Genomic DNA, 15,983 nt, shown 5'->3' with positions numbered 1-15,983 from the left:
GTGAGCAGAAGATCAAGATCTTGAGGATAGATGGAGGTGGAGAATATATCTCCACTGAATTCAAGACCTTCTGTGAACATGAAGGGATTGTGCATGAGGTTACTCCTCCATATACACCACAACATAATGGTGCAGCTGAAAGGAAGAACAGAACTCTACTAAACATGGTGAGATGTATATTAAAAAGCAAAGGGTTACCTAGCTTTTTATGGGGAGAGGCTGTGGTAACAGCCACTTATATACTGAATTTGTTTCCAACAAAGAGACTGGTGGGTCTGACACCTGAAGAGGCGTGGACAGGTGTGAAACCAGATGTTAAACATATGAGAATATTTGGATCTATATGCTATAAGCATATACCAGACCAACTAAGGAGAAAGCTGGATGACAAAGGTGTGCCACTGATTCTTGTGGGCTATAATCCCACTGGAGGATACAAGTTGTATGACCCTGTATCAGGGACAACATGTATCAGCAAGGATGTAGTTGTTGATGAAAATGGGGCTTGGCAGTGGAAAGAGACTGAGCAGGAAACACCAACCATTTCTCTGGAGGATACCACTACTGCAGGTGAAACAGAAGAGAACAGTGTGAATAGCAGGCAGAGAAGATCATCCAAAACTCCACAACTGCCAGTACACTTGAGATACTATGAGTTGTCCTATGAAGCTACTCTAACAGCAGATGGACAGTGTGTTCATTATGCCCTAATTGCAGAAGCTGAACCAGTAGAATTTGAAGAAGCTGTTAAAGATGAGAAATGACATAAAGCCATGGAGGAGGAGATTGACTCCATAGAAAGGAACCAGACCTGGGAGCTGGTGTAATTACCCTCTGGAAAGAAACCCATAGCATTAAAATGGGTTTACAAATCAAAGATAAATCCACAAGGCATTGTTGTGAGGTATAAGGCACGGCTGGTTGCTAAGGGATTCTTACAGAAGGCTAGAGTTGATTATGGTGAAGTATTTGCTCCTGTGGCAAGGGTTGAAACTATCAGGTTAGTGGTATCTTTGGCCACTAAATTTTGCTGGTCTTTACACCAGCTTGATGTGAAGTCAGCCTTCCTAAATGGAAGACTGGAGGAGGAGGTTTATGTTGTGCAACCACAGGGTTTTGAAGTCAAAGGGCAGCTGGACAAAGTGTATAGGCTGAGGAAAGCTCTCTATGGACTTAAGCAGGCTCCAAGGGCCTGGAACCAGCGTATTGATGGTTTCATGGGCAGTATTGGGTTTGAAAAATGTGTTTCAGAACATGGTGTGTATGTGCAAAGCTGTCAGCACAAAGGCAGAACAGAGAAGTTGATTGTGTGTCTCTATGTGGATGACTTGTTAGTCACTGGAAGCTGTGAAGAATTAATTTCAGTTTTCAAAACTGAAATGCAAAGTGAGTTTTAAATGAGTGATCTTGGAAGACTCAACTATTTCCTTGGCATTGAGTTTACCAAGATTGAAAGTGGAATAGTGATGCACCAATCAAGGTATGCTTTAGATCTGCTGAAAAAGTATGAGATGTGTGACTGTAATGCTGCAAATACTCCTGCAGAAGTAGGATTGAGACTAGAAAAAGAGCCAGAAGAGGAAGTTGTTGATCCAACAGTTTACAGGAGAATGGTTGGAAGTCTTAGGTATCTCTGTAACACCAGACCTGATTTGAGCTATAGTGTTGGAGTGATAAGCAGATACATGGAGTGTCCTAGAGTATCACATTTGATTGCTGTCAAACGGATACTGAGATACTTGAAGGGTACACACTCGTATGGGATTTTGCTTAGAAAAGAAGAGACTGGAGAAGAAGTACAAATAACTTCTTACTCAGATGCAGACTGGTGTGGAGACAAGACTGACAGAAAAAGCACTGCAGGGTACATTTTCTTCATGGAAGGATCTCCTATTTCCTGGAGCTCTAGAAAGGAACCAGTAGTTGCCTTGTCATCATGTGAGGCAGAATACATAGCTGCTTGTGAAGCTACGTGTCAAGCAACCTGGCTGAGATCATTGGTAGAAGGACTGAAGATTGAGCTATCTGAGAAGAGGGTGAGACTAATGGTTGACAACAAATCAGCCATAAATCTTGCTAAACATCCTACGTCTCACGGTAGGAGTAAACACATTGAGACCAGATTCCACTATATCAGGGAACAGGTCAGCAATGGGAAACTAGAGATTGTACACTGCAGATCCGAAGATCAACTTGCAGATATACTGACTAAAGCCCTTAAAGGCGAACACTTTCTGAAACTCAGAAAGCAAATCGGGATGGTGCAAGCTGAGACTTTGAAAAATTAGGGTTTTCTTCACGGAGAAGGAGATCAGTCAAGGAGGTGTTTTTCCCCGGTTTTAATCGGTGAAAAACATGTGCGTGCTTGAAGAAAGGTGGTTTTACCGATTTTAATCAGTAGAAGTTGCTGGAAATCAAGGAGGAGAAGATTTTCACCGATTCAATCGGTGAAAAAGGGGTTTTTCGTCGTTTAATCGTTGTTTTTTCAAAGTTTTTCTTAGGAGGAGTGTTGAAGTGTAAATCAAAACAGAAAAAACAGATTATTCTCATGTATATAAACTCTATAAATCAGTTTCATACAGTTAATAATACAATTTTGAGGTTATTAAGAATACCTGTGAGTCTTTGCAACCTGTTGTTCAGTCTGGAACGGTGTGTGTGTGGTGGTGCTCTGCCGTGTGTGTGGTGGTGATCGTGGAAGAGGGTTGAACCCTAGCAGAGAGTCGTGTGACTCTTTCTCTCTCTGATTCTCACCTCTCATTTCTTTCTCTTACTAAAACGTGCGTATTACGTTTAAAGTAAAAGTAATATCTCGAGGGGGGGGTTTTACATTTCTGCCCTTATTCTAATATTGTGGCACTTCTTTGACTCCAGTTTTTCTGCTGAGCTATTTTGTGTTATCCTCTTATGCGTCTTCAAAATTCAGTACTTTTGGTATATTAGAAAGATTTTTAGTATATTTTAAACCAACAAAATCAGTGTAAACCAATTCATTTTAAGGGCACAAACAACAAAAATTTCATTAGGGAATCCAAATTCCACTTGTTACTGTTTGAAGAACGAGGGGTGAATGTACATTGGTATTTTGTTTGTGAACCTACTTATCTTAGTTTCTCCTGATTGCAGTATTCTGGTTCCAGAATTTGGATATATGCAATTAGAATTGATACCAATGCTCGTAGGCTTTTTCACATACAAGATTGCTACTTTTGCTCAAGCTATAGAGGAGGCAATTACTGTAGGTACAAGAAAGACCTGAAGAATGCATTGTCATTGTATATGGGGTTTCTCCCACATTTGGAGCCTATAAATTGTATTTGTTTATGCTTTTATATTTGGATTATTGATACTTATATATTTAGTCTACTATCCCGTATGTTTTCAGTCGTATGTCTTTTCTCCCACAGCAAGAACTTTTTTATTTCATTTTTTTCATATCAGCTGAGTGTTTTAACACTATCTCAGTTCATTGAGTTAATAAACTTATCATCTTAAACTAAATAATTTGTTAAGGATACAATGAGATCGGTAAAATCTAACCGATTATATACTATATTAAATCAATTATTTTATCCAGAAATGAGATTATTAATCTGTTTAATACATGATTCATTTGATACAAATGAATTCTCATATCAAACACAAATAAGATACAGATATAGTAATTGTTATGTCATTTGTTGTGTAAGAAACTATAAAATAATTGTTTTGTTCATCATCAAAAACATAGATATAAAAGGTAGGTCTAGCTCCCTCTATCAAAAAAGATGACTTTGTTGAACTAGAATAGGAAATGTAATTCTTACTTAATATGTTGATGTACAAATTTTTGTTGTTTCCCATTATTCTGGATTTAAATAGATTGTTAGAAATTGGTTGAATGAGATTTGTTTTATGTTTTTTGTTTTTCCCCATTGGGTGTGTGAAAGAATGTTGTCCAGATTATGATAGACCTTTGTGTGGAGAATGTTAGTCGTTGGTACCCAGTTAATTGAACTTTGGTGTCCACCCAAATAAGGAGGTCTCTTGTGTTAATTTTGGCTACTATGTTGACAGATCTGGTTCATTATTTGGTCATTTTTAAAAGTTTGAAAATTAAACAAAGGACTTTTTAAAAAATATTACCACATTGAACGATGTGCCGAAGCTAATTTTTGAAGTTTTTTTGACATATTAGGGGTGCATTTACATGACAATGAAAAATTGAAGTGTAAAACATCTGGGTAGAATTCAATCTATCTTCCTGTGCAAAACCAATAACCTAAGTCCCCAATTATTTGAATATTGGTCACCAACGATTACTGTAGTTTGTGTTTTTTATTTTTTAATATAATTTTTTGACTTAGGGTGGTTTTTTTGGTGAAGATATACCAACCTTGTTGAACTTAAGGGTGTATGGACATTGTAATCAATTTTTTAAGTTCTGAACATTTTTACACAAGTCAGTCTACCTTCTTGTGTAAAATCACTAACATAAGTCTCTAGTTATTTGAACTTTGGCTACCAACGAATACTGCAGGTTTATTTTTTATTTTTTAATGTAATTTTGTAACTTAGGGTGATTGTTTTGGTCATGATATACCAACCTTGTTTAACTTAAAGGTGTATGGACATTGTAATCAATTTTTTAAGTTTTGAACATTTATGCACAAGTCCGTCTACCTTTGTATGCAAAATCACAAGCATAAGTTCCCACTTATTTGAACTTTGGTCCCTAACGAATATTATAGGTTTATTTTTTTAATGTAATTTTATGACTTAGGGTAGTTGTTGTGGTCATGATATACCAACTTTGTTTAACTTAAGGGTGTATGGACATTGTAATCAATTTTTTAAGTTTTGAATATTTTTGTACAAGTCAGATTACCTTCCTTTGCAAAATCACTAACATAAGTCCCCACTTATTTGAACTCTAGTCCTCAATGAACACTACATGTTTATTTTTTATTTTTTAATGTAATTTTGTGACTTAGGGTGTTTGTTGGGGTCATGGCATACCAACCTTGTTTAACTTAAGGGTGTATTGACATTGTAATCAATTTTTTAAGTTTTGAACATTTTTGTATAAGTTAGTCTACCTTCTTGTGCAAAACCACTAACATAAGTCTTAGTTATTTGAACTTTGGCTTCCAACAAATACTACAGGTTTATTTTTTATTTTTTAATGTAATTTTGTAACTTAGGATGGTTGTTTTTGTCATGATATACCAACCTTGTTTAACTTAACATTATAATCAATTTTTTAAGTTTTGACATTCAGAAGCCCGTCTCCCTTTCTATGCAAAATCACAACATAAGTCCCCACTTATTTGAACTCTAGTCCCTAACAAATATTATAGGTTTATTTTTTATTTTTAATGTAATTTTATGACTTAGGGTGGTTATTATGGTCATGATATACCAACCTTGTTTAACTTAAGGGTGTATCGACATTGTAATCAATTTTTTAAGTTTTGTACATTTTTGCACTAATTAGTCTACCTTCCTTTGCAAAATCATTAACATAAGTCTCCATTTATTTGAACTTTAGTCCTCAAATACTGCAAATTTATTTTTTATTTTTTAATGTAATTTTGTGACTTAGGGTGTTTGTTGGAGTCATGGTATACCACTTGTTTAACTTAAGAGTGTATTGACATTGTAATCAATTTTTTATGTTTTGAACATTTTTGCACAAGTCAGTCTATCTTCCTTTTCAAAACCTCTAACTTAAGTCCCTACTTATTTTAACTTTGCTTCCCAACAAATACTATAGGTTTATTTAATTTTATGACTTAGGGTGATTGTTTTGGTCATGATATACCAACCTTGTTTATCTTAAGGGTGTATGAACATTATAATCAACTTTTTAAGTTTTGAACATTTTTGAACAAGTCAACCTACCTTCATGTGCAAAACCACTAACATAAATCCCCACTTATTTGAACTCTGGTCCCCAAGGAATACTGCAGGTTTATTTTTTATTTTGTAATGTTTTCTTTGTGACTTAAGTTGGTTGTTTTGGACATGATATACCAACCTTGTTTAACTTAAGGGTGATGGACATTCTAATCAATTTTTTAAGTTTTGAACATTTTTGCACAAGTCAGTTTACCTTCGTGTGCAAAATCACTAACATAAGTCTACATTTATTTGAACTTTAGTCTAACGAATACTGCACCTTTATTTTTTATTTTATAATGTAATTTTGTGACTTAGGGTGATTGTCTTGGTCATGATATACCAACCTAGTTTAACTTAAAGGTGTATAGACATTGTAATCAATTTTTTAAGTTTTGAACATTTTTGTACAAGTCAGTCTACCTTCAATGACACATTTTGGGCAACTTGTCATAATAGGTATTGTGAACATTCAACCTATACAATGATAGGTAGTGTACATTACGTCATAAAAAGTTTGTTTTTTTAGGATTTTTCCTATTTTCTCATCTATTATTCAATTTAACTAAAAATCCCAACAAATTTAACCTAACAAACAATTTATGCAAATCATTTCATACATTAAAGTATTCAATAATATTTAAAACATTGTGTTTTACATAAACTTACATACATTAAATTCTCTCTTACTTTCTGATTTCTCTCCTCCTTCAGAACTACTATTACAATTACAAAATTCTTATTATACCTAACTACCTAATGACTAGCCTAACCTGCAATTATAAGTGACTAAAACTTCCTACAACAGGTCATATTTCACATAAACTACTCCACCTAGTTCAATTTCTTTTCTCTGTTCAGTAAGTACCAAGTCTTCCTCTCCAATTGTATTCTTCATCACCTTCTATTGTAGGTTGCTACAGCTGTTTGGTTTTGACCATTAGAGTTCCTAACTTGTTGTAGTAGGTTAGAACTAACGTTCAACCCTTCTCCAATTATAATGTAGCAAATTCAAAAGCTAGTGAGTTCAGAATGAGTGTAAACTTATAGCTTCTCTATCTAGCCTTTTCCAAAGTTTAATAAGCATTGGTTTCCAGGTTTAGGCTCGTTCTCATTCACTTGAACCAATTGGTGATGAGTTCTTCTATTTGACTTGTCATAGCAGGTTGCCTCTTCTCCCAAAAGTGTCCATTCGCCATCCTAACCTGTGCAGGTGTAACAATTTGATTCTTCCCTTGGCAAGTCACTTAATGCAGCAAAATAGCATCTTCAATTTAGACCACTTTGCTTAGCTGATTATGTATGCAGTCTTTCAGCATCCTTGTCTCACTAGCAAGTGTATTTTTGGTGTTCATTTCCTTTTCTATAGTTGACATAACAATTGGTGCTCAAATACAAAAATAAACCCCTTGGTCAATTATGCTGCTTAAACCAAAATTCTTTCAAAATTCTCTTTTGCTAGTTGGGTTTTGCTGTGTTCACCAATCTTCAATTATTAAATGCCTGCTGACTTTGATTTATATATCTGCACTTAAAACAACAAAATGCAAGAGAAATACAAAATCAGAATTTACCTATGCTAAACTAAACAACTATGCTAAATTTATCAAAGGAACTAAAGACTATTAATGCAGAATTATACTCTTGAAACTAAGAATTCTAATTAACTAAACTAAAATAACAAAGCAAACATTAATGCCTTGGAATTTGAAATTCCAAAAAGCATTATTGTAAATATTCCAGAAGGGGCTTATCTGCAAAGCACAAATGAATTAATAAGTGTTGTGTTCCTTAAAGGTAAGAAAATCCTAGATGACTGTGTGCAAGAAATTAAGGCTTTGAAACACATGTACTTTTTTAAGGGGTGTCAAGGATAATGCTAAGTCCAAAATAGTTAAATTGTGTTAGTGGTTATCTTCCTAACAGTTAATTATTGAAACAGTATAAAGTGGATACGTATAAAAGTGGTACATCATAGAATTATTAGTCAATCCGAGAAGAAGAACGTACAACGTAAAGTCTAAATACAAATTGATTGGATGAGTAAGATAGACACTTCCATGAATTCCTGTGAGAAGTGAGGAAATAGGCACAAACTTGAAATAAATATGAAATTTTAACTTACCAAACTAAAATGATATAATTAAAAAAAGTACAAAACACTTAGTCATATTCGCTCGCTAGTATCAATACGATTATTCTCGATTTCAACGTTAAAACTGTTATATATAATCATTAAAAGCTATTCCTAGTTTTGAAAAAAAATTACATTTACCTTGACATCCTAAATTACAGAGAAAAAATGTCTCAAAAGTTTTATCTTCAAAATCTCCATTTTAAACAGTGACAGATCATTTTAATCATTGTTCATTAGTATCATTGTTTTCTAAAAATAAAGTTATTTGCAAAAAGAAAAAAACTTTAGCCATCTATTTCCACAAATTGTATTTTATTATTTTAATTTTTTATGTATCCAACGGTTACCACATATTTTTCCCCTGAATAAAAAACATCATTGATTTCAACCAACAAACTCCACAAATTTCCAAAGACAGATTTTTACAATCTATTTGTATTCAATTACCAATTTTGATGTGTTTTAAGGTAAAAACTCAATCTGCCCATATCCCAAAACAATAAATGAAATATATAAAAAAAATCTTACCCGAGATACGCGTTAAAATATTACCTGAAATATTCAAGCTTTAATCCACGAATAAGTTGAAAAGCGCATTAATTTCGACATCAAAAATAAAATAAAAATGAATTAGTAATATAAGGAAAAAATAATAATAATGTGTTTTAAAGTAAAAACTCAATCGGCCCATATCCCAAAAACAATAAATGAAATATATATAGAAAATGTTACCCAAGATGCGCGATAAAATGTTACCTGAAATCAAGGATCTTATTAATAAAATCAAGGATCTTATTAATAAAATAAAGGATCTTATTAATAAAATCTTATCTTATTAACTAACATTGCAAAAAGATATACATGAATGATTATAAATTTTTAGGAATAATAAATCCATTGAACTTTACACGCACAATTTACCTTTATTTACATCGAATCAATATAGAAAATAAAAAACAAACACACACATCCCAAGAACAACAATAAAAGAAGAGAGATAACGTAATACCCCATCAACAGAATCAAACATCACTTTCTCTGTACTCTCACAACAGTGTTCAAGAACCCTTTTCTTCTCCGATGCGACCACCGCAGAAGAAGGTGAATTTCCGCAACGGCGACAAGGTAGAGGTGTGCAGCAACGAGGAGGGCTTCCTCGGCTCCTACTACCTCGCCACCGTCGTGTCGCGCCTCGACAACGGCCTCTACGTCGTACGCTACGACACGCTGCTGGAGGACGACGGGTCCCAGCCCCTCACCGAGACTCTCTTCCCCAAAGAGCTTCGCCCCAAGCCTCCGCGCCTCGTCGCCGCCTCCTCCTTTCCGCTCTGCCAGCGCGTCGACGCCTTTGACAACGACGGCTGGTGGGTGGGCGAGATCTCCGGCAAGGTCGACGATCACCACTACTATGTTTATTTCTCCACCACTCGCGAGGAGATCGTGTACCCGTCCTCCGCAATTAGGGTTCATCAGGAGTGGCTCAACGGCCACTGGATTCGCGTAAAGCCAATCAATCGTTGATAGATATCGTGTTCTGTGTTCAAATTTCAACCTGTAACTGAATGGAACATGTTCACTGTGCCTTTTGTTGTTCATGTAATTCTACTTCCACTTGCGTACATCGTATAAATTCTTGTTCTTGAACTCTAACCTCAATTCAGTTATTGTCTTTTATTTCTTTTCATTTATATTAGTCTCATTGATATTGTGCTTTTCTTAATTTGTGTTAGATTTTATTGGTCGGAAAGTTGGTTGATTGTTGAAAATAAATTTTCAAGAGAAAGAGAAAATCTGTTGAATTGTGTAGTTGTATGCAGTAATGCAGTGTTTTGACCTCTTGTGTTGATGGTTCATTTGATTTGTCAATACCATTTGCTTTGTGTTTTGGTGAAAATTGTTAATATATGCTAAACCATAAACAATTTGTAATAGGAACATGAGCATGTGAATTTATGTATATTCATAATATTAAATTGTGAGAAAAGATAATGTAAAGAAATTTGACTAGTGGAAGTTGTGGAGTATTATGATATTTGGTGAAGGAATTCTGTTGACCCAAAATTCTTAGAAATTTGGGTGACCGTTATTAGTTTTGTTTTTAGTTTTTCGTTTTTTAACTCGTAATTTTTTTTCTCTAAATTGGTTTTATGTGGACTTATAAGGGCAATTAGAAGTCACATACTTATTAGTTGGTAAGTATTTTATGAAATTTAAGTTATTACGGCTTTATAGAAAAGAAGATTTTAACTTTACTCTTTTACTTCATAAATTTCAAATCTATCTTTTTTTTTATGATATTTATCTATTGATTAGATATTTATGACATAAAAACTGCAACCCGAAGTAAAATGATATGACATGTCAACGTAAGATCATCTTATACAATTTAAAAAAAGTAAATAAACAATATATCCATGTTTAACATCTATTTAATAAATATTAAGAAGTAAATTAAAAGCGAACCACAAGATTGTAAATTGAGAATTTATTATACGTGCATAAACTAGATCATTAATTAAACCTTTATTTAATTCTTACTCTCACCTCTCTCTTTTTTTCTTTTAACTTTTGATTTTCTATGTTTATTCAAAATATAAATGTAGGCAAGAAAATATCTTTCTCCATTAACTATGATAATATTATTTTATTAGAAATGGGAAGGAGTCATTATCAATTTTGGATAATAATTTTTAGGGTTAAATATGTTTTTAGTCCCTGAATTATCAAGCGTTTTTATTGTTCGTCCCTATTTCAAACTTTGTACGATTTGATACCTCTCCTTAAGAAAACAATTATTTTTGGTCCTCCAAAACAAACGGCGTTAAAATTCGGGTGAGGTGGCTAACGGATAGGCACGTGGGATGACATGTATCCTTTCTAACATTTGCCACATGTGTTTACATTTTAAATTAAAATTGATTAGTGATTAAATCATATAAGGGTTTATATACTTACTAAGGGATGGGATGTTCTTAAGCGAATCAAAGATGAGCAAAGACGAGCACATCATTTCAGCTGGAAAGAAGGTTGAAGGTGAACCGCAAAAGGTTGGATTTCATCTTCTTTAACATTGGTGTAGTTGGTCACGTAAGTTCATTATCCTCTTTCGTTTCGTGTGAATGGATGGATTTGGGATATAGGGTTTTTGTTGGGAGTAGTAGAACTTGATTTAGTTTGGAAATTATTGTTCAAGGGAAATGGAAGCTGACAGAGGAGGAAATGGTTGCACGCGAAGGAGTATTGGTTCTGGAATGTCTCAAACATGTGGATCCTCCTCTTACTTAGCTTCAAGAAATTGTGGTTGTGGGGAAAGATTGTTGTTGTTGAAGGCAACAACATTGAAGAACAAAGGGAGACTATTTTATAGATGTAGAAATTGGGCAGTAAGTGAGAAAATATTTTACTTATTGTGATGAAGTTTGTATTCGTGATTTGTAATTTCTTTTGCAGAGTAATTCAAGTTGTAACTACTTTGAATGGGTTGATGAAGGAGACTCTAAAATTGAAGGAAGCTTACAAAGGAGGAGTGAAGAAGTTGAAGTCTGTATTGAAAATGTTGTGTTGGATCTAAGGAAGAAGAAGGACAAGTTGAAGAGGAAATTAGAGCAAGAGAGAAAAAAGTTCAAAATGATGTTGGTCTTGTTTGTATTGTCATTATGGGCATTAACAGTGATGTTTTGTATTATGTTTGTGCTGAAGATAAATTGTAATTAGATTAGTAATGTTGTGTTGTGGATGTACTTTGAAGTTTTAAATTGAATAAAATGTGGACAACATATGTGATTACTTTGTGTTATGTGCATTTATGTTATGTGATTATAGTTGTTATTTTAAATCAAAGAGTTTGACAACATATCCACAGTTCACAACCTAATGTAAGTCTTTCAATGATGCATAGTTTATAAAAATCAGTTACACCAAAAATCTCAACTAGTAAAAGCATTATATTGTTATGCGTAATTTGGACATGTGAATGAAGTCTTGAACCAGTAAAAGCATTATAAAGAATGACCAAGCATCATTGGATGTGGATGGTTTATATAAAAATGTGACAAAAATACTTATAACATCAGAAAGCACAATGTGCTAGCAGAAAACACCAATATTGAACCTGATAAGGTTTTTCACTTATAACATCAATCTTACAAGATTATTGAACCTGAAAACATACATCAAAAATAGTAACTCTGTCTATTATGAGATGCCAACCCCCTACTTCTTTGAAAATAACTAATCCAACAAGTAATTTAAAGCACAATGACTGAAATGGACAGTGGACAGTGAAGAGTAAAATGTCATCCAAGTACAAAGCATTGCATTCAATAAAAATAACACAAGAAATTACAGAAGTGGTCCCCGAGCAGTTTAATTAACACAAGAAGTGGTCCCCCAGTACTTTAATTAACATTGGATGTGGTACACTATATGACAAACAAGTTGTCCAAAAAATATTGTGCCCACTACAAATGGTCTCCCTAAGTGGGTCCCAATCAGTACATTATAGCATTAAAAAAAGTCTGTGGATGTCAATTGCAACTCGCTTGAGACCCTAGAAATTGTGCAACCAATCTTGAGGATGTTCTTCTTCCCCCTTCACGCATATGTGCAGCCCCTCTAAGTTGTGATGTTCTTTGACCTTGTGAGGTTGATGCAGATGGTTCAGCAGTCGCTGCAGTTCTTCTTGCAGATCCTTCCCTTCCAGTTGATGTAGATCCTCCCCTTCCAGTTAATGCAGATCCTCCCCTTCCACCTGATGCAGTTCTTCTTGCAGATGCTCTCCTTCTAGTTGATATAGATTCTCCCATTGCAGATGTGCCTCTTACGTCTTGTGAAAGGCTTAAGGTAGTTAGATTTGACATAATTATTATAAATAAATGAACTTGTAAATAACATGTTCAGGAGGAAGTACCTTGCTTTTCTGCCCTTTTTTACAACTTCTTACATTGTGTCCATATGCATTACAACTGCTACACTTCATACCAATATTTTTCTTGGACAACTTTGAATGACTGACATATTCATCAGCTTATCTTCTTCTTAACTTTTTAGGCCTCCCAGGAGGTGTTTTATAAGTGGGTGGTAGTAGTGGGGCAGTGTCGGATGTAGACCAAAGTTGTTGTCCATTGATTGGAATTATTTCAGGTGCATAACAAGTGTGATAAGCATGTTTCTTGTAATATGGATGAACATAATCTTCTGGGTTTTCTAATTTATAATGTATGGCAGCAACAACATGTCTACAAGGTATTCCAACCAAATCCCAAAAGTAACAACTACAACTATGATTACTTATATCAACTACAAACTTGTCCATTGTAAATCCATGAGTGACTTCAAATTTAACACCCCCTGCCCAAACTGGAAGCCAATTCCCACTCCTTTCAACTTCCCTATCAAGTCTTTTTCTCGGTTTAGGCATAACATCACCAGGATAGTTGATCACTTTTTCTCTAAGTGTTGCAAACCTACTCATAATATATGACCTAATCCATTCCATCATAGTAATTATAGGGTTGTCTCTTGCCAGCAAAATAGTACTATTAAATGACTCAGACAAATTATTGATCAACAGATCACATCTAGGATAAGCACTAAATGCATGTTTACACCAAAATTTAGTTGGAATTGTCATTAACCAATTATAAGCATCACAATTCACAGTCTTCAACTCACCCATTTTTTTTCCCAGTCCTGAAAGTATGTTGCCTTGGCAGCCCCCATCATAAGGTCTATAATGAGTAGTCCTCCACCAAATTTCTTCTTATAGTTGTTGTACAAATGCCTTAAACACAGCCTATGCTCCACCCCATTCAAAATCTCATCAAATACTGTCATTAATCCCTGCCAACAAATGCCAATAGCCTTTAATAAAGTAACTTAACATTTTGAATAAAAGAGAGAATGAAAAAACATATTGATGTATAAAGTAACTTACCTTTTGCTGATCCGAAATAAAGATCCACTGTTGACAATCTATGCCCCCAATATCACCCAGCAGCAAGCTCAAAAACCACCTCTATGTCTCTTTGCATTCATTTTCAACCACAACAAAAGCTAGTGGGAAATATTGGTCATTAGGGTCTCTTGCCACTGCCACTAACAACTGACCTCCATATGTTGTCTTCAAATGACAACCATCTACCCCAATGAATGGCCTGCAACTACCTAAGAACCCCTCTTTACAGCCCTCTAAACACATGTAAAATGCCCCAAACCGTGGTGGCAAAGTGGGTTGGGGTTGATTGACCTTAATCTTGAATATTCCAGCCTTTACTCTTAGCAACTTAGCCACATAATCATACAAACGTCCATATTGTCGTTCTCCATCACCCACTAAAGAATCCATAGCAATTTGCTTTGCTCTTCCTGCTTTCCAAGGAGTAATTCCAACACTAAAGGACTTTTTGATTTCATCTATGATTTGGTTCACTGTCATGCCTCCCACATTTACAAATCTGTCTACCAATACTTGTGCAATCCATTGCACACTTGCACTTTTGTTACCAAAAACCCTTCCACACTTGTGACGTCCAACGAGAGTTTTCACTCTAAAAGTTTCCTTTCCTCCTACCTTGCTAGCCATAATTACAAAACCACATCCCTTTTTACAAACTGCCCTCACTCTCTTCAAATCATTCTTAACAAACTTCACTTCTTTGCCATTTAATACGCTATGCTCCTGTAGGGCACTTTTAAAATCTTTCAATGACTTAAACTCCATCCCCAATGTAAATTTGAAGCTCTTGGTCATATCATATGCTCTATACTTTGGAAACTTCCTCTTATTCTCACTAATAGCCTCATCACTATCCACATTTGAAGACAACTCATCAGTATTGTAATCTTCATTTATCTCATGCTCATGGTGTCCAACATCTTCGTTAATAATGAATGACCCCTCACCACCACCGTTTCTTCTCCTTACACTTTTCTTCCTCTTTTTCATTATGCTCCACCTCTCTAAAACAGGATTAATATTTCTTCTTTCTTCCTCCACCCTCTCATCCTCCACCCTCTCATCCTCCATCCCAAACCCATCATCATCATTTTCCATTCTTTCCTCTTCACTATCATCCAAATTTTCCACCACTTCTTCCTCAACCACATTGCCCTCTTCCTCTTCCTCATCAACATAAGTCTCTTCCTCACCCCTCTGTACATATTCGTCCTCAACATTCCCCTCTTCCTCTTCGTAATCCATTAGGACATCTTCTACTTCCACATTCCCCTCCACCCTACCAACATAACCATCTTCTTTATCCACTGCATTTCTTCAGCCACATAAGCATTTGCTTCACGAACATAACCATCTTCTTTATCCACTACATCATCTTCTTCAGCCACATAAGCATGTGCTTCACCAACATAACCATCTTCTTTATCCACTGCATCATCTTCTTCATTCAAATAAGCATGTGCTTCACCAACATAACCATCTTCTTTATCCACTGCATCATCTTCTTCATCCACATAAGCACGTGCCTCACCAACATCTTCTTCAACAACATATGCATGTATATCTTCCACCTCTTCTTCCATATTTACCTCTTCCTCGGTCTCCTGTACTGCCTCTTCACCAAAACACAGAAACTTAACTTCATCTGGCTGACTAGGTTGTACATGTTGGACATAGATTTCAACCTCATCATTATTTGCCTCTACATAGTTTGCCAAGAACAGTGCTTCCCTGTCATCATTGAGTAATCTCAGGTTGTTCATCGCCTTTTGTTTTGCCCCTTCCACCATAGCTTGAACTCTGCATCATACTTGAATTCTCTAACATATCCCACTGCTTCAAAGTAAGACCACCTGTCTGGATCAATTCCTTTTATAACATGTATTTCTCCTCCCACATATTCTATTCCCTTATTCTTCACGAATTTCCCCATGTGATGCAGAGAAAAATCAAAAACCATTGCTAATCCTACATTGTAAAATGCAAATTTTACTCACACAATGCACAACA

General features: G+C 35.0%; 1 protein-coding gene across 1 annotated transcript; it reads left to right on the top strand.

Moving 5' to 3' along the window:
- Nucleotides 1–9,007: 9,007 nt before the first annotated feature.
- On the top strand, nucleotides 9,008–9,701 carry LOC108339994 (protein AGENET DOMAIN (AGD)-CONTAINING P1). The gene has a single exon (XM_017577224.2). The coding sequence runs from the start codon at nucleotides 9,098–9,100 to the stop codon at nucleotides 9,536–9,538; it is 441 nt and encodes a 146-aa protein (XP_017432713.1). The 5' UTR covers nucleotides 9,008–9,097; the 3' UTR covers nucleotides 9,539–9,701.
- Nucleotides 9,702–15,983: the final 6,282 nt, after the last annotated feature.

This window comes from Vigna angularis, chromosome 5, assembly GCF_016808095.1.
Source record: "Vigna angularis cultivar LongXiaoDou No.4 chromosome 5, ASM1680809v1, whole genome shotgun sequence".
Lineage (NCBI taxonomy): Eukaryota > Viridiplantae > Streptophyta > Magnoliopsida > Fabales > Fabaceae > Vigna > Vigna angularis.
The sequence above is the reverse complement of the archived record's forward strand: the minus strand, read 5'-3'. Positions and strand labels throughout refer to the sequence as shown.

Bases quoted from the DNA above. Each gene is read 5' to 3' on its own strand.
- LOC108339994 (XM_017577224.2), top strand. From the start codon at position 9,098: ATGCGACCACCGCAGAAGAAGGTGAATTTCCGCAACGGCGACAAGGTA.